This window comes from Podarcis melisellensis (genome assembly GCF_964234715.1).
Source record: "Podarcis melisellensis genome assembly, chromosome: 3".
Lineage (NCBI taxonomy): Eukaryota > Metazoa > Chordata > Lepidosauria > Squamata > Lacertidae > Podarcis > Podarcis melisellensis.
In genome coordinates, this window is record NC_138530.1 from 24,454,580 (window position 1) to 24,474,300 (window position 19,721).

Consider the following 19,721-nt stretch of genomic DNA (forward strand, 5'->3'; position numbering starts at 1 on the left):
GTCCATTTGTGAGATTATGGACTCATGAATCACAGTTGCCAAGATATACTTGTCATTTTCCATTGGTAAGAGCAGTAGCTTTTAGGGGAAAAAATAAGCAAAAGGAGACTTGGATTTTCCAGCTTTGGGGCTGAAATGTTTGGGAACATTTCTGAGTTATAATTTTGGTAAGTGGGCTCAAGTTTCAGAGAAAAGGATTCAAGAAAGCAGTTTGGGCAATTTTCGAACTGAGTTGGATAGGAAAAGAGTGGGCAGTTAAGTGGTGGAAAGAGTAAGATCTGTTTAGTACATACATAAGTACTAAAGTACAATGGCTCAATTATTTCAGATGTGTATGAATCTTTAAAGACGTGGAAAATTCATGCAGAATGGTTGAAAGCTGAAACTATGAGCAATATTAAAACAGAACCATTTTAGGATTAAGTATTTTAAACCACAGTTGGAAAAATTGCAAATACATAAAGTTGTCTGGTACTTTAAAAGATCAGATACCCAACAGAATATTTTAAAGATATGTAACAGAATTGAATATGGATTGTGGGGCATCTGATAGAGATTTAGCATCAGGTGAATAATCTTGAAGGAGAGAAACCATGGTTACCAGAGGCGAGGCAAGCTTCTTTAAGTCTGAAGTGTGGATTGGAAATGCACAAAAAGATTATTTTTTTGTACAGGGAAAATACTTTGGAATGTGTGGCATAAGCCTTGGATTGTCCAGCTTTTTGCACATTGAGAAACCATAGTTTCTAGTTGTGAACCAGCAGCTAGACCTAGTAAACTGACAACAAGGTGAAGGAAAGGTAACCACAGACAGCAAACAGTAAGAAAATGTTGGAATGTCCCATCATCTACAGTTAGGTTAGTAAATTTTATTACACTTTTGGCTCTTGCTTTCCCATGAACAAAGAAGGAAAGATGCAGGACAGTGAAGTTTATACAAAATAAGATAAAGTTAGCCTACATGAAAAGGAGTGAATTTCTCCATGTAAATGGAAGAGGGTTTGGTCATAGTTCTATAGGTTGCACTTCCAATCACTTGCTTTATTAATCAATATTGATTGTAGCACACACAGACACACACATATTGGTATATACACACAAAATGTATTAGTTGTCTTCTTCGTCCCTGAGCTTCCCAGTTAATTTTGCCATTTCGGCATAGTCTATCAACTTGGTTTGCCATTCTTCTTTGGTCGGGGTTGTTTCTTCCATCTCTGGGCTAGCAGCATCCAAGCGGCCATTGTAGCATACATGAACAGGTTTCTTCTGATCTTTTGGGATCTTGGTACCTATAATTCCTAATAAAAATGCTTCTGGTTTTTAAGGAAAGGTTAATTTAAACATTTTTTTCCATTTCATTATATATCATTTCCCTTTTTTTATGACATTACAATTCCACCACTTATGATAAAAGGTACCCTTTTTTTCCTTTGCATTTCCAGCATATATTGGTACTTGTTCTATACATTTTTGCTAATTTTACTGGGGTTAAGTACCACCAATACATCATTTTCATATATAGTTTTCTTTCAATGAAGAACATACCATAAATTTCAGATCTGTTTTTCATAGCCTCTCCCAAGCCGTCATTTGTATATTATGCCCAACATCTTTTGCCCACTGTATCATCCTACTCTGATTATTGATAATACCCTCACAAAACCACATTACCGTTCTTAGGTGACATTAGTTAGGAGATTCAGAGTGATCTCAACATGTGGAATTTGTATTATCTTTCGATGTAAGTTTATCCTTCTCTCTCTCTTTTCTTTTTCTTTCTTTTCTTTCTTTATTGTTGAATATATGTGTATGTGTGTTTTAAATAACAGTTTAAGTTTTTGGTGTCTTTTTAAAAAAAACTTAAATAAATACCTGTTCCATTGACTGAAATGGGACTGTTTTCACTTACACCACTTATTTTGCAAATTTATCACTACATCCTTCCTGGAGCTGTTCCCCAGCTTCACTCAGTTCTCTTGTACAGTACTGGCAAGTCACACTGGCATAAAGGGTTCCATCAGAGGTAGTCTGCTGCTGGCACAACAGTACACACACAGATGAAAAGAACAAAATCCTTGTTCTTTGGTTTTCTGGCAATTGTTCACAAAGCAAAAAACAAGCCATGGTACTTTTTCTTTCTTACAGATTAGCAATAACTACTTACCTGGGAATCAGCTCCATTTAGTACACTTGGTTGCAAGTCTATTAAGGAATGTGTTGCTTGTCTCTCTAAGTCCTGCTATATGCATGAAAAACTAAACCCTGTAATGATTTCAGTTCTCCCAGTGTCAGCCCAATGGCACAAGCTGCAACACTCATGGAGCAGAGGGCTATCAAGGCTGCTAGCTATGACGGCTATGCTCTACCTCAACAATTGGAAGCAGTGGTTTTTGGGAATAATGGGAGGGAAGAGTGCTCTTGAGCACATGCTCTGTCCCCTGGTTTCCCACAGGCACCTGGTTGGTCACTGTGAGAACAGGATACTGGACTAGATGGGCCATTGGCCTGACCCAGCAAGCTATTCTTATGTTCTTACATTAACAGGGAGGAAACAGTAGGCTCAAGGGAGCCCCAGGGTTTGCATGAATATTTCAGATCAGGGGGGGGGGATATGCCAGGAAGGGAGGGCATAAAACGAAATATTCTGGAAGAAGGTATGGTTGGTTGGCTGGAACCCTGAAGAGCAGGAGCCCTGTGTTTCGTTGCAAGTCCCACTTGTTTTCTGTTTACGCCAGGTTTGCCTCTTGTATATATATAAAAAATGAGAAGGTCTGTTCTGTGTTCCCCCTACAAAAACGTTAATCTATCTAATGACTTTGCTGGCATTCCATATGTCATGCAAAAAGAAAAAGAAGGAAGGGAAAGGACACAATGTTTAGGCGTTTATGCCCTAATGCCAGAAGTCTCAAAAGCCAAGATGTGGGATCTTGGAGTGCTTGGTACTCAAAGTGAATGTAGATATAATGGGAATATCAGAATCTTGGTGGGATGGATATAAATGGTGGGACATTTATTTATTGAACTGATACCCCACCCTTTCTCCCCAAGGAGTCTATGGTGAGCCTTGGATATGAAATATATTGAAAGGGAAGTGTGTGTGTTGATCTACATAGAAGGGAAGCAAAGATATTCTACAGGCTCTGTCGAGACACCAGCTGCCTTTTGCTCTCTCTCTGGGGCTGGGGGCTGACTTCAGGCAGCCCGTGGCACAGTCTGACGGATGCCCCTGTCACATCCAAACCCTGCCAATTCTCCTCTTTATAACAGCAACACCACTGCCCCTCTTCTTCCACCCTGCTCCCTCTCTTACACATAGAGTACGAGCAGACAAATGGACAAACCATTCCCCAAAATATAGGGTAGATGAAAGATATGTGAAAATGGCATAATTTCGTCCATCTTCTTATAATACTAGAACCAGGATCATACACTACCCCAAACTGATTGTCAATAGATGGCAGTTCTTTATACTATACATAATTCACTTCTGGAATTTGCTACCACAAAATGAGGTGATGGTAACCACCTGAGATGGTTTTTGAAAAACGTAAGAAAAAATCCAAAGGGATACTTCTAACAGCATGTATTAATAATGGTGCCTAAATGGAAACCTCATGTTTTAAAACAGTGTATCTCTGAATAGTCGTCACAAACAGGCAAACGTCAGGAGAGGGTTTTCTCAGCATGCTATCTCGCTGGGTGTTCCAGAGTCTTTGCCATGGTTGGAAATAGGGTGCTGGATTGGTGGACCTTGAAATAATCCAGGTCATTTGGTTTCCTTCCACACTTTTATAGATCAATGAGGTAGAATGACCAACAAAAGACTCACTGTCAATATTCTTACAAAGTTGTTGATATAACAACAGCTCCCAAAATATATTTAGTTTGATGAAATTATGATGTAGGCATTCTCATTATCCAAAGTACAGTCTAGATACTTAATGTGATTTCCAGTTACATCTTCAAATCAATTAAAAAGATGTGGTGATTTTACAAATAATAATGTTTGATATGATCGTGTGAGTGGTTTTAAACTCGTGACTCAGTGGTTTTAAACTAATTACTGCTAACTTCACCCTTAAGAACAGGATGCTTGAAATAAAACAAAGCAAGCACAAGAACATCAATGAACAGAACTGTTTTCTGGAAAATTGTGTGGCTAAGGTGTTTCTTACCAAAAATTCTGCAGGTGTAATAATTACTTGATTGCTGTTTTGGCCACCACTGTTCGGGAGGGGGGGAGATGGAATGTGCTTGTTAATGGAAAAATGCCTCTAGAAAACATGCAAAGTTTCTGCATCTCTGTTATATGCTCGGTGGGACACTCACCCACAGTATTCCCACCATCCAAGGTTTTGATATTTTTCCTTTTCATGCTGAAATAGAGTTGAAATGAGATGGAAATGGAGCCCAATGGGAAGCCTTTACTTTTAAGCACCATTTACTCTCCTATAGAGCTACTACAATATCCTTCCTCCTACAACATCTGTACTGCGTTCAACAGTCGTGAGAATTTCTCAGTTTCAAGTGTACACAATGAACTTTTGGGAACTGTATATAAATATAACTTAAATATTGGGAAAGCTTTGGTTTCAGCTGTGCTCAATAATAAAACATAGGAAATGTTATTTAGTGAAAAGGATCATCTTATGGATTTTTTTTTAAGTATGAAGAAATATATTTTAAAAGGGCAAGCTCCCAAACATGAGCACTTTTGAAGTGACAGAAAACAGTACTCACTGAAAATAATCTGTTCTCATTTGTGAACACAATTGTTAATGCCACTCTAGTTGCATCCTTGAAAATAACACAGAACAGAAAGGAACAGAAAGAGTGGAAATGATTTTTCTGTTTCCGGGCAACTATTGTAGTGTAGGAGTTCCTTATCAGGAATTCAGCAGATGAAATTAGTTTTTAAAACCTTTTTGTATAAAAGGGCAAGCTCTCAAACATCAGGGGTTTCAAAGAGCTATGGAAATAAAACTTCCTTAAAGAAATCAATACACATTTGTTAATCCAATTCTGTCATAAATCTTAATGCCTAAATTATGCCCATGTACCATTAGACTGATGACTCCTCTGTGAGTTTTTGGAAGGGTAAATAATCACATCTTAAAAGCAAGTTTTGCCACAACTGTTAACAGCAGATTCATTTCACACCTGTTGACCTTTGATAAAACATTTCTCAGTGAAACTATCTTTATTTGTTTGTTTTTATATTATGTATTTATTAAATTTATATACAGCCCTTAATTACATCATCACAGGGCGGTTTACAACACAAAAGCACAAAATGAAGACACAAGCATTTATTTGTTTATTAAACTTAATATTTCTTTTGTTGAAACTATTTAAAGATGGATCCAACTTACAATATAGGTAGTGTTAACTAAATGAGTTTAACAATATTGCGGAGGCAGTTTTGGGTACAATGGGTACAGATTCAAGGTTCTGCCACATATATCTAATGGTATGAAAGAAATGAGGCTAAAATATTTATTTTAAAAAAATCATGTATAAAGAATTGTGCACAAAGATAAGGATAATGGGATTAAGAAAGCAATTCATTTAGCCCTACAAAGAAGGTGTTCTGAGAAATCCATAGGGGTGAGGGAGTTCAGACAGTTTATATTTCCCCCCTCCCTTTCCTTCATGTATTTCTCACCCATTGGGTAAGGGAACACGGGGCCTCAGCAATGATTTGAGGGTGTGGGTGCTTTCTTCCCCTCCTTCAGCCCTGAGACCATAATGTAGCTGGTCTTTGGCTTAGGGATGAACATAGCAAAGCATACCCTGAATCCAAGGTGCTATAGATGTATTCAGGAATAAAGGGTAGTGCTTTAGCAAGTTCTGCTCATTTAACCCCATATCAATTATGGGGACTTTTGTAAGACTGAAGAGAGGCAAATAGCAGACACTATTTCTTTCTTTTAGAAAAATATCTTTATTGATTTTTAATTTCAGTTAGCGTTCCTTATTCACTTCTGAAACAAAGCAGAAGGCTGCAATAATACTTATGAAAAACAGAAGGACAGATGTTGTGAGAGGCTTGTGCCCTTTCCCTTTGCTTATTTAACTGCCACTGCAGCTGACTTCTATGGAAGTGTGTACATGACTGCTACTGTTCCCTTTTCATTGGTGGTATGAGGTTCTTTCTTTTTGGCTTTCTTTATATCTTTTCTACAATATTAGGACAATACTCACAACACGACTCATACATTACAAGATATTCTGTTCATGGGGGTGGGGGACACAAAGTCTCTCTCAAGAGTACCACTCACCAGCCCTCTTTTTTTTACTGCTTTCCCTTTTAAACTTACGTAACTGAATCCTATAGACTCATCCATCCACTCATTTCATTTTTGCACTCAGCATTATGATACTGCACTGTTTTGTTATGGTGGATACAATAAATTCAACATGTGGATAAAGTTTCTCAGTTTATAAAATGGAACCAGACGAATGAAGTGTGTGTTCAATGTAACTGAATTCTGTGCTGAGTTTCAGTGAGGACCATTTTGGAATAGTAATGAATAGCCATGATGTGCTGATTTTGAGCTTGTTAAAACAACTTTTGAATCTTAAATGGTATCCAGATTTTTATTGAACAAGCTAGTACGTCCAGTTGTTTAAAAGAGGATTCTTGAATAAAAAATTAATGTATTAAAAATATTTTTTCAGTTTACCTTTATAGGAGTGGGAACAATCAATAATAACTCCCCTCTTTCTGTGATTTATGTACAAAGAAATGATCCTAGCCCCTTCTCCATCAAAATCAGATGGTATTTTCAGCTCATTGGAATTATGTAATTTCCAATGATACTTTTAATATCCCAGTGCCCGGTCCCCTTGGAACACGAAGGTGTCCGCTCCAAATGCAGGTCAACAGGGCTCTGACTTGGGGATCACATATGACAGTCTGAGGGACAGCACACACCACACAGAAGAGGATTTGATATCAGTGTGTGCCTTTGAGGCCAGGGGTTCAAATTACTAAAGTTAAGTATAACCTTAAGGAGTCCCACAACCACAGTAAGTGCCCAGTGGCCTTCACTCCCATATAAATTCAGAGCAGAGGGTGAAAAACACCTAGAGGCCACAAAGGGAGACAGTGCATAAGAAGAGCTTGCTTGATCAGTCCAATGGCCAATATGGGGAGCCATAAACACTCTAAGCCAAGCACAGCAGGCACGTCTCTAAAGTAGGGTTCTCACCTTTAGCATTCTTACCAGCTTTCTCCAGAGGCAGGCGTAGCCTGAAGGTACATTAGGAATTGGTAGATCTCAGAGTGATTTGCAGTACAGCAGAAAGGGTCTTGAAGTACCAATTGTTTAGCAAAAGGCTCTTACTCTCCAAAATAAGACTGCTAAAATAAAGAAAGCTAGTAGGTATGAGTCAGGAGTGAACATGAGAGAACTGAGCTCAAACCTGGGACTGAAAGCAAATTACTAGGCTAAGCATGTGCTCAGAAGCAGCCCGTTCCTAACTTCTGTGTATATCTACATCCTGAGCCATGATTTTGCACCTGGCTCTGGTTGGTGGTCCTTAGGATCTAGTAAAAAAAACAAAATGGATCCTGCAGGCCTGACATCTGCCTCAGTAGCCTTTGCTCTCAGCTAAATTCAGATTATTGTCTAAGCAACCTGTCTTGGTTGCTAAATTTGCTGGGAGCTCTCCCAGGTCCTGAAAGACTCAACCTCAACCTGCTGTTTGAATTCTGACTTCTGGGATCTTACATCTGTTGCTTTCTACCAGGTCTCTGGAGTGAGATGATTCATGCTCCAGCAAGAGCTGCTCCACAGGCTCTCAGTCTAGCTAATCCAAGTCAGGATTATGTCTAGCATCTATATTTCTGGCCAGTTCTTACTTTTCTAACTGAAAATATCAAGTTCATATTTATTGCTTTGTAAGGTAAAGGTAAAGGAAAAGGATCCCTGGACAGTTAAATCCAGTCAAAGACTGACTATGGGGTGCGGTGCTTATCACACTTCAGGCCAAGGGATCTGGTGTTTGTCCACAGACAGCTTTCCGGGTCATGTGGCCAGCATGACTAAACCGCTTCTGGCGCAGCCGAACACTGTGACGGACATCAGAGTGCACGGAAATGCCAATTGCTATGTAGACTAGAAGTGTCAACCTAGCAGACACATATGCCATGTCTGTGTAAACCTAGCAGAGACATATGCCATTTAAAATGTAGTTGGCCTTCAGGTAGTGATAAGTTCCTTTTGTGTCAACAAAAGATGCAAATCCATCAAATGAGAAACATTTTGCATGATATATTAATTAAGGTGGACATTACCTTCATTGGAACAGAAAGCATATGGTATTGGTGCCAAAATTTTGCAAAGATGTAAACATAGTTCTCAAATCAATGAAGGTCATCGTACTGCTTTATAATTATCTCAACTTGCCCTTCATCTGCTGGATTAAGAAAATCCCTGAGAAGAAAATCACAGACTTTTGCTTGAACACCCTCTGAGTATCTTTATCAGTATTTGCTACTATTACTAATGAATCTTTTTTGTAAACTGCATTGAGGGTGTTTTTTGTGGGTTTTGTTTTTTGTTTTACAACTAAGCAATGTATAAAATTTATGAAATAACTATATAATGAATGGGATTGTTAACATTCCCATTAACCAGTATTTTATATCAATTTGGCACTGTGGTGTAAACCAGAGCCTAGGGCTTGCTGATCAGGTCGGTGGTTCGAATCCCTGCGACATGGTGAGCTCCCGTTGCTCGGTCCCAGCTCCTGTCAACCTAGCAGTTCGAAAGCATGTCAAAGTGCAAGTAGATAAATAGGTACCACTCTGGCGGGAAGGTAAACAGTGTTTCCGTGCGCTGCTCTGGTTTGCCAGAAGTGGCTTTGTCATGCTGGCCAAATGACCTGGAAGCTGTACACCGGCTCTCTCGGTCAGTAAAGCAAGATGAGCGCTGCAACCCCAGTCTTCCACGACTGGACCTAACGGTCAGGGGTCCCTTTACCCTTGATTTTTAATCCAGCTGTGAATGTGTGTGTGTGAGAGAGAGAGCACAAGGACCAACAAATTAGCTCCAAAATTTGGTTTATTATTACTGTCTTTTTCTGCTTTATTATTTTGTTGTGTCTGTCAGGTGAATATAAAATACAGGTGAAGACAAACATATGATTTTAAATGTTGGAAGAGAGGTTTGAACACAAATCACTAAAATGCAGAGAATGCGCGTTGGGACCACTTTCACTTTCAAATGTTTGGTGTACATAGGAGTAAAAGAGCAGAAAGAATAAAGAAATGACAAAATGAAAGGGAGCAGGAAAAGGGAAGGGATGGTAAGGAAATCTAATAAGAGACTTGAAGAAGAATGTTGCTGGAGGGCATTTGATGCAAAACAAGCTATGAGTAAGCATGGGGGGGGGGGGGGCGGGAATCAGTCAACATCCTGAGCTTTAATAAGTGAATACAGTGGTACCTCGGGTTAAGTACTTAATTCGTTCCAGAGGTCCGTACTTAACCTGAGACTGTTCTTAACCTGAAGCACCACTTTAGCTAATGGGGCCTCCTCCTGCTGCTGCGCTGCCGGAGCACAATTTCTGCTCTCATCCTGAAGCAAAGTTCTTAACCTGAAGCAATATTTCTGGGTTAACGGTGTCTGTAACCTGAAGCGTATGTAACCTGAGGTACCACTGTACAGAACTGTACTTGAGTTTTAGCTCAGCACCTTCATTCCTATATATTCTTATAATGGTGCTATGGCTCCTTCTGATAGCCCTGCCACTGTCATGGTAATGCCATTACATATTTATCCTAAAACCCTTTGCTCTTTTGGGCTTTCTAAAGGTGAAAGACAACGTAAATGAAGTGTAGACAATGCAGTTCAAGTTCTGCGGAGCTCTCTTGTTATAGAAGCTTCCATTGCTTGCTTTTTGGAGTCGAGCTAAAACATTTTTAATATCCTGATGAAGTAAAATGTTATTTGACCTTGACATAATAAATTGTGAATTTCATTTTATTATGCATTGTCTTCAATCTTTTTATGTGTATTAATTGTTGTACGCCTCACTGTTCTTTTATAATGGCCTATAAATGTTTAGTACAAATATATATATATATACTAATGAAAACTGGTCCAGAAATGAGTTTTCAGAAGACAGAGGAAAAGACATAGAAAACCAGACAAATTCAAAATAAGGAAAAAAACAGATTAAAGAGAATCTGGATTTTTAAAAAGGTATAGATGAAAGGAGCTGATAGGAAGCATTAACTACAGCCAGCCATAGTACTGGCACACTGAGTACCTGCTTCATCTGAATATCTCTGCCAACTTACACTCTTCTTGACCTGAAGCCACCCCTCTAATTCTAACACTGGAACACTTTCGTGACTAAGCAGCCTGCTAATTGGAATTAAGTGGCACAGGAAAATGGGCACAGGGATAACATTTTCAGTCTCCCATTTGTCTTACAAGTCATAGATATGTTAACTTATCTACCTCTAGGGTGGCTCATTATTATTATTATTTATTAATTTGTTAGTTGTCTAATACTGACAGTCTCTATGAGCCATAGAACAAATCTAAAACATGCAAAACACACAAATAGCATAACATTAAAAGGCACACCAGCCTCTAAAAAGAAAAATAAGTATTCTCAACAATTCTTATATATATGATTGAAATCCCCTCCATCAATTTTGTTGAGCTAACATAAATTCATTTTAAACCCTCCAGGTATCAGTCATACATTCTCATGACAAGGTGGGCAAAAAATAGGTTCAGCAGCAACCAAACGTTGGCAGAAGATAGCTTGTTGTTAGTTTCTGATAGACCCCTAGCACCTGCTGGTTGTTGGGATTCTTCCAAATAACGGTGGAGTAAATCTGGCACTTCCCCCCCTTAATATAAGTACTGCCTACTTGTATCATATAACATAGATTAACTTTGCCTTAATTGTAAACACCCACTCTTGCTTAGGTATTCAGTTCTGCATTGAATTTAATAAAATAAGGTTGTCAATCCCAGGAAATGCACCCATACTTGTAAAGTGCCATGCAGATTAATGACACTAACAAAAGACCACAGAGGACAAACACCAACCCATCATCTTTGTATAGCCTCTGGCACATTTCTCTCATGTTATAGAAGCTTACATTGAATTAAGATGGGATTTAAATTGGTCATCAATTTTTCATTTTACACAGCAAGGATTCTGGGATGAAGCAGCAATGGCTCTGCCCTAAATAAAGACTGGCTTGTAACCCAGATCTTAAATGGGATTAAAGTTAGTTGTAACAAATTTACATCATGACTGACTTTAGTCCTATTGAATTTCTTGGGCTGCAACCCTAACCCTACTTATCTGGGAGTTAGTGCCATTGAGTTCCATAGGACTTACTTCTGAATAAGCCATGGTGTAATTCTATACAGTCATACCTTGGGTTACAGACGCTTCAGGTTGCATTTTTTCAGGTTATGGACCACCAAAACCCGGAAGTACCAGAACGGGTTACTTCTGGGTTTCGGTGGTCGCGCATGCGCAGAAAAGCTAAATCGCGCTTTGCGCATGTGCAGAACTGCCGAATCGCAACCCGCATGTGCGCAGACATGGGTTGTGAACGCTGCGGGTTGCAAATGTGCATCCCGCATGGACCACGTTCGCAACCCAAACGTCCACTGTATTTGAAAGTAATATGAAGGCATATATGTATTTGAATGTACAATTTCTGTACCCCTGTATATGTTCCTGTAGCTCAGGATAATATTTCATACACTTGAAGACTTAATTACCGTATTTATTGCATTTATATCCTGACCTTTTCTCCAGGCAGCTCACATACATGGTTCTCCCAAATTTTAACGTAACCCCCACAACAACCCTGTGAGGTAGGTGAGGCTGGAAGGCAGTGGCTGGCCCAACGTCACCCAGTGAGCTTCAAAGCTGAGTGGCGATATGAAGTCCAGTATCTCCCAGGTCCTAATGTGACACTCTAAGTACTACACCACGAAAACCTATGGTGTAAGAAATCTGTTAAGTCTTCATGTAGAGGCAAATTTAGGGGGCTGTGACTGGTTTGGTTGCACTGGGTGCAAAGCATTGTGGGCTATGATTTACAATGGAGCATGAGAGGCATAGGGTGCCACTGAAATCTAACACATCAAGACCCGCCACTGCTTTGCGGTTGCCACAAGTGCCCTTGCTCCGCTCAGGGTCGGCCCAAGACATTTTGGCACCTGAGGCAGACCTTGAAATGGCGTTCTTCTCCCCACCCAGGAAGACTGAGCAGTAGAAAACTTTGGGCTCTCAAATTTCAACAGCACCCTGTGTGGCACTAAAATTTGGCACCCACCCACCCACCTCTGGCGCTCTGTTCTACATCATTGTTGTAGACCCTCTCTGGCACCCAGTACAGCCAAACTGGTTGTGCTACCCGGTGGAGCCCATGGGTGCCAGTGGCATAGCGTGGGTTGTCAGCACCCGGGGCAAGGCAAGTAATTTGCGCCCCCTAACCCATGGATTTGCGCCCCCTAACCCTAACCCCCAGATGTTGCGCCCGGTGCGGCCAGCCCCCCCTGCACCCCCCACACTACGCCACTGATGGGTGCAGCCAGGATTTTTTTTGGGGGAGGCTTTTTTATGGGGGTCAGAACCTCAGATTTGTATTGCTTTGGGGGGCACTTGCACCCCCCCCAGTTACGCACATGCTCTGGAGTACGGGAATATCTACATCAGAAACAAGGCAGGGTGGTAGTGGAGGGAGACAGATCGACATGGGGATCTGCTGCTCGGGTGGATCCCGCTACCTGAGGCAGTCGCCTCACCTTGCCGGCCCTGGCTCCGCTTGCGACGCTGAACTAATGCAGCAACCCCCTCAGGAAGCTGGATGCGCGCGACTCTCCTTAGATAGGCTGCCTCAAGCGCGTCTCTTTTCACATAAGGCCTTTTTATCCGGCGACGCCCGCGGCGGGTGAGGCAGGGAAACAACACCCAAGCACCCCACCTCCTCCTTCACACCCACGCCCGGCCTCCGAGAGGCTGAACAGCGAGGCTTGGCTCGCGTTGGGAGGCTGCAGCAGCGGCGGCGGGCAGCCTCGCCGCGCGGTTTGACTGACAGCGGGAGAATGTGGGACGACCGTTGGTCCGCGAGATGGTGTCAACTGCCGCGCCGCGCGCCGGCAGAAACAGAAGACGAAGAAAAAGCCACCGCCGCACTTTCGAATCTGGGCGCGCGGAGCAGGGAGGGAGGAGGAGTTGGAGGGGGGGAGGAGGAGTCACGCGCAGGTCCACAGCCCTGGCACGCTCCGCTCTGTTTAACAGCCCCCCCTCCCTCCTCCTCCTGCCGCTGCCTCCTCCTCCCCCCTCCCACCTTCGGGCGCTTCCCTTCCCCATCGCCGCTGTTCCTTCCCGGCTCTTACCCGACAGCGTGTGCCTCCTACGTGCGTTCCACTTGGTACGGCCCACCTGGAAGATCATGGCGATTGATGGTAAGTAGGCCAATAACGGGCTCCTCTCCTCTCGAATAACCCCCCCTCCTTCCCCCTACCTGGGCAGCGGGCGCGGGGAGCGAGGGGGAGGGGCGAGCAACGGCGCTGTGGTGCCGGTGGGTGGTGGTCGGGGGGGGGCGCGCGCGGGCTGCCTGCCCCTGAGGAGAGGCGGCGGAATAAACAAGCGCATAAATTAAAAGAATGAGAATAAAAAAAAACAAAACCCAAACCAGGGTGGCGGGCGCGGGGGAATGATGATGAGTGGTCTTTTCCCCAAAGTGAGCGGCGGGGGCGAAGGGGCGCTCGGGGCGGCTCTCCCCCCGCCCTGTGGTGCCAGGCGCTGCCTCAGCTCGACCCCCGGCAGCGGCGGCCGTTTGCTCCCCGTGGAGTCGAGGCATTTTTTGTGGGCGCCGAAGACGAGAGGCAGCCGCCTCCGCAAACCCACGCCGATATAATGGTGGGGGTCCTGAATAGTCTGTTTACATGGTGTAGGTGGCTGACTCTCTTCGCTGACGTGTAAAAATTGTCCCCCTCAGGAATAGTAGTTACCACACCGTTATTGACCCGTTTTACTTAGAAGTTCTGTCTGTTTTAGCCCCCCCCCCCCCCCCGCCGCCCTGTGCCACAGGCAGCAGCAGCTCCTGGAAGGCGAAAAGGTGCCTCAAGAAGAAGTGGGGCGGAAGAAACCCGCTTTCTTTTTCTCACTTCGCCAAACGCCTTCTGGCAAGCCTTTAATAAGTGCCTGAGAGAAATAAATCCAACCTCGCAAAGGCTGCCGTCACGCAGCTGGGTTTCAGGGGGGCTGCAAACAAGCAGGGTTCAAGGCCCCCCCTTTCCCGCCGCCTGACCCATCTCCTAGAGATGCTGCCCTCAGCCTTGGATACAGCTGGTTGCGTGGAGTGTTTCCAAGTCTGTTGCGCTTTCTGCATCATTTGAATAAGAGGAGGGGACACACACACACACACACACACACACACACACACACACACACGATGCAGAAAGAGCAGCAGACTTGGGTAGACTTCAGGCGGACTTTTTAATCAGCTGCTTCACAACTAAAAGTCTGCAAACAAAAAAGAGAGAGGGAGAGAGGAGCTTCTCTTTCCCCACTTCCCAAGGAAGGCAGTCATTGGTCTTTCTGAACTCCATTCTTTTCAAATATACCTTTTAAATTTTGTAGAGTGTGGGAGTATTCAGTGCATTTGGTTGACACTGCAGGAAGTTTTGGGGGGGGGAGAATTCATTGCCGCTGATGAGATGGAAAATGTTCTTATTAATATCATGTTCAATTCTTATAGAGAGGTACGGATTTAACACTGCTAATGTCCGTTTACTTGTACTCTCTACATAAAACTAAAGTTTGTCTGAAAATCTTGTCTTCTTTTCCCGTTTTCCTTACTTCTATTCTTTGAGAATAGTTGGTTTCATGCATTTGACATGCACATTTATCTAGTTTGTGTATTGGCAGTCTGATCCAATGCATGCTTCCTTGAAAAGTCACAGTTGCTTCAGCAAGTTTTGTTGTTGTTGTTTAGTAGTTTAGTCGTGTCCGACTCTTCGTGACCCCATGGACCAGAGCACGCCAGGCACTCCTGTCTTTCACTGCCTCCCGCAGTTTGGCCAAACTCATGCTGGTAGCTTCGAGAACACTGTCATTATGCATAGGATCTTAGTCTGAATCAGTCCTTTCCCATGTAAGGTATATAAATGCAGACAATTATGGCAGTAAAATAATCCATAAGTCATCCTTTATGGCAAGATTTGTTCACTTTAAGCTTTAAGCATTGCAAGTGGGCATAGAAGGTGTGATTATGTTCTTGGAAGTGCACATTGGGAAACAATATTTCACAGTTACTCAGTTGAATTACATACTAAGGTGGAATCTACACAAATATAAAAAGCTGTGAAAATGCTGTTTTAAAAAACGTTTTGAAAAATACATTGAATTTTGCATAGCTCAGTGTCATCATCTAGTATTACATTTGTATATTGTACCTTATACTTCATTTAAAACATTTTATTTGCATCTGAATGGACAGAGTAATTTTCTACCTAGCCAACTAGCTTGTGTCTGTTTTATAGTTTTGAAAAGTGTGTAACAACACATGACATTAATAGAGTAGTGCAATCTTTGTTGTTCATTTCCAACTATGCTGTCTGGTGTTTTGGCCTGTCTTAGAAGACATTTATTTGTCTTGATCAAATTAATTAGTAGTCATTGCCATATTTATTATCCTTGTTTGTTTATCTTGTAGACATTGATTTTCTTTTTTTAAGAAAAAATGAGGGAGATTATCATGCAAATATCTGAATATGTCTTATATCTGAAACTTTTTAATTATTTTTTCCAGTTCACCACATTTAATAACAAGAGAACACATATATTATCTGTTAAATTTATATCCTGCATCTTCTTCCAGAGGTGCCTAACACTTAATATTATTGGGTGTTTTGTTGTTGCTTTTTATTGATATACATCTTGCCTTCATAAAAGTGCACTTTTCAGAGCCAGTTACTAGAGATAGGATATTTGTTAAAACTCCTAAATGGAAAATGCATTCTTAAAGTGTTGAGAAGATCCTGTAATGGTAGTGAATGGTTCTAGATGTTAATTTTGTTATGTAGAATATAAGAGAAATATCAGTGATGGGCCCTTCTGAGTCCCTGAGCCCAACCATTCTATGCCTGAACTGAGACTTAAGAGTTCCTCTTGGCACTTTTACTCCTGTTTTCATGGTACAGTAGCCTCTGCAGGTGGAGCAGTGGTTGTTACTATGGTCCGTCAATTCAAAACATGGATTGCGATTCTGCTTTACAAAATATGGTTCATCATTTTGGACATCATGTCAAACTATAGTTAAGCTTTTTAAAGCATTGTTTGCCAGATGATGCTGGGATACATTCCTAACACATGGGATGGTAACTCCTTCATTGTGGAATAGGCTGGGTCCTTGTAAGTCTTCTGCCTCTCCCTTGTAGGGAGGAGCCATCCTGCCCTCCAGACCAGAGCTTTGATTAGGTTGGGTCTGGCCTAAGCTCTGAAGAGTTCTGTCAGAAATACTTTCGAGTTGCTATGGGTGTTTTGGGGTTTGTCTTTCCTTTCACCTTCTGTTGCTTCTAAATCTTTTTCTCTGGTGTTCTGTCTCCATGTTGCTTTCTGTTTTATTGTCAGTGTTTGCTGGTTGAAATCTCATTTTTTCTTGTTTTTCACTTCATTCCCCCCCCCCCATCTTTGGAGGGCGAGTTACACATAGTTTTCATTGAGGGATATGTTTTGTTAGCCCTGGGGTTGCTGTTATCTGCCAAGCAATCGCTGTGATGTGAGTGCCTTCAGGCACAGAGCTTTTGCAGGTCTTCCTTCCAAAGTTATTGGAAAGGCATTTTGTTTGTGGCTCTTGTGCTATCTCCCTTACAATCCAAAAGGATGCAGTTGGTCCAGTGAGAGCAAGTCCCACACCCTCTATAACCCAGCATAATTGCCTGGGTCAGTACTGCTTTTAGCAGCATAATATTGCTGCTTAACCTTGGTGTGGTTTTGTAATTATGCTTGTCATAATCCAGAGCAATAAAAAAAAAAGGTCCTTGGTGCAAATTTGATTGAATAGTAGTGGAAATAGTGAGATACTGTAAATATAACTACCCCAGTCTCTGAAATTCAGAAATTCAGAAGTATATGCTGTAGGTTCTTTCACCATACATGGATGAAGGGATTTACTTTACATACAGTGAAAAAACTTTCTTACACAATTTCTTGAAATATTGTTGAATCTCTGGCTGCTAAAGACTTAATGAATAAACCTGACTGGTGGGACTGAGGATAGTATAATATTGTTGCATGCCACCCCAGTCTCCAAGCTGTGCAATATTCCAGGGGTTCTGGGCACTTTCCCAGGGTTTATGTTTCCTTTTGGAAATGAGGCACAGTGGAGACTGTGGTGTCTTTATGATATATGGTTCATTGGCACATACAGTGGTACCTTGGTTTGCATACGTTTTGGATTACAGTACAAACATGTCAAATCCGTAAGTGCGTGTCCCAGTTTGCAACCTTTTTTTTGGATTACAACCCATCTTTTTGGATTACGAACAAATTTTGGAGGCCCCATTGGCGAAAGCACGCATTGGGTTACAACCTGTTTTGGTTTACAAACGGACCTCTGGCACAGATTATGGTTGTAAACCAAGGTACCACTGTATATACAACCCGAGCCTACAATGTAGGGGTTCCCAGCATTAATACCCCCAAAGGATCTTGTTTCTCCCATAGCCGAAGCCTTAGATTCAAATAGAAATCAAACATTGCTCTCAAATGTATCTCTGCCTATCTCTCCAGCTTGTTGCTTTATTTCTAGATCACATCCCTGCCCTCTCAACTCTCTTCCAAACTCTGGCTTGTCTCTTGAGTGAGGGCCCCCCACCCATTTGCTATCTCACACCAAGCTCCTTAATCACCTCATCAGACATCTAACTTGGCTTGGTTAGTTTTTAACACTTGGTGGATCCAGGGATTAGAAGGTTCTGGCACATATCTCAACACCACAAACTCCTAGCAATATAGTCTTGCATAGGTATTACAGGTATCCACAAATCTACTTGCCAGGGACACACAGCAGCCCAAAGGCTCATTTTCCATTGCAATTTTTAAGCAGGTAAGAAATAGCAGGAGTCCCTTCCCATCAGCATAAGAAAGACTGCTGCTGTTTCTTATCTTACCCATATGCTGCCAAAATGTGAGATGACCCTGCATCTCAAGAAATGGGAAGTGACTGGTGACAGGCACTAGTAAGCCTGGCTAGTAAGCCAAGCCAACATTTTTGGACACTTAAGTATTGTAAATGTACAGATGGCTTTTGATTGGGTTACTTGCTCTGGGGAACAACTTATTTTCATTAGCTTGAAGTTTCATTCTGTCCAGTAAAGTACTCTGTATAACTTCAAAGCTTACATACTTAAGTACCAAGGTAAATTGCTCCAATATGAGTTATAATTATAATTTGGATATTTTGAATCTACTGTTGTCTATAGAGGATAGAATAAGAAACTAATAACCCCCATTTGATACTGTAAGTAAGTTTGAAGGTCTTTCAAATAATTAAAAATACCATTGGATGATTATTAAGCCGGCCTAAGATAAGTTTATGAATACTGAAATATATTGTATCGTTTCCCCACTTAACTCTCTTTCTATGGACAGGTGGTGAAAGACCCTGTGGCGTACATGAACTAATTTGCATTAGAAAAGGTAAGCAACTTCTTTGAATACTTTTAATTAAGTAAACATTTTTTAAAATAGGGGAACAGCCTAGAAGAGTTAAGGAAAGAGCATCCAGACCTTTATGTTCAGCTCTCCTCAGCTCAGCTGGTCTCCCACTGGCTGCTGAATGTCCCCACCAGCGGGGGCAGCACACAGCCCTGGAATGGGGCATTCCAAGGTTGTGAAGAGGCTGATGCTGAGCTGGCCCAAGATCTGCTGCCTCACAACTGTTGTATGTCAGCATTGGACATAGCTGTTGGGCTAGCTGGTAGGTGGCATAGCAATCAGGTCTGAATTGGGCCCAATTGTCCTGTCTCTTACTCTTTTGTTACTGCCATGAGTGTTAGGACTATGGATGCAGTGGTTGTTCCTTTACTCTGCAATCAGATTTCCAGGAAGTTGATTCAAATTCGATCTAGTTGTGCTTAAGAATCATTTCTATATTTTTGCATGTAGTAAAGCCTATTTCAGGCCGACTTATCTCCTGCTGTCTTCATGTGAGAAATGCTTGCTACACAGCAATTTGTATAGCCACTGTAGTATAGTGGACAGAATCTTAGATTTGGCCTGGGAAGACCTTGGTTCAAATCTCCTTCAGTGTGAAGTGCTGCTGGCAAAAATTTGGGTGAAAGATGACTGGTGGGCCATTTCAAAAGAATTGAAAGGCAAGACCTCGTCCAGAGATGGACTGTTTGTCACACCTCTCTTTAAGGAAGGACATAATACAAATGTGATAGAATAATAAAATAATATTATGAATTGTAGGGTAATCTAGTCCAACCTTCTGCAATGCAGGAATCTCAATGAATAAATGGAACCTTAATTAAGCTCTTTTAAGCATGCCAAAGCACTAAAGTTGTCCAGTGGAAATTATTTTATTCTTTTCTTCTTCTTCTTGCATGCCAAACTCCCATTCAGTATCACAATCTGCATTTGAAATTTTCAGTTTCAAAAGAGGCTTGCAATGCAGCATGGAAAATTGCCGTTCCAGAAACGCAAGTCAA

At 41.7% G+C, this 19,721-nt stretch overlaps 1 protein-coding gene and 1 long non-coding RNA gene across 7 annotated transcripts in view; one reads left to right on the forward strand and one right to left on the reverse strand.

Annotated features, from left to right (window-relative positions):
* Positions 1 to 720: 720 nt before the first annotated feature.
* On the reverse strand, positions 721 to 12,938 carry LOC309365980. The gene is made up of 3 exons (XR_014166345.1): positions 12,801 to 12,938; positions 7,230 to 7,366; positions 721 to 1,298 (listed from the first exon to the last, which is right to left on the reverse strand). It is a non-coding gene; the product is annotated as an uncharacterized lncRNA (long non-coding RNA).
* A 188-nt stretch (positions 12,939 to 13,126) lies between these two features.
* The window catches only part of SYT14 (synaptotagmin 14), a gene marked incomplete at its 5' end in the record, with an annotated part of 71,715 nt that continues 65,120 nt past the window's right edge, over positions 13,127 to 19,721 (forward strand). For 4 of the 6 annotated variants that reach the window (XM_081903963.1, XM_081903964.1, XM_081903965.1 and 1 more), the window contains 2 exons: positions 13,127 to 13,463; positions 18,658 to 18,705. In XM_081903963.1, coding sequence (XP_081760089.1) covers positions 13,127 to 13,463; positions 18,658 to 18,705 — 385 coding nt within the window. The remainder of the gene's footprint in view (positions 13,464 to 18,657; positions 18,706 to 19,721) is intronic. The other 2 variants (XM_081903966.1, XM_081903962.1) reach the window with 2 other exon arrangements.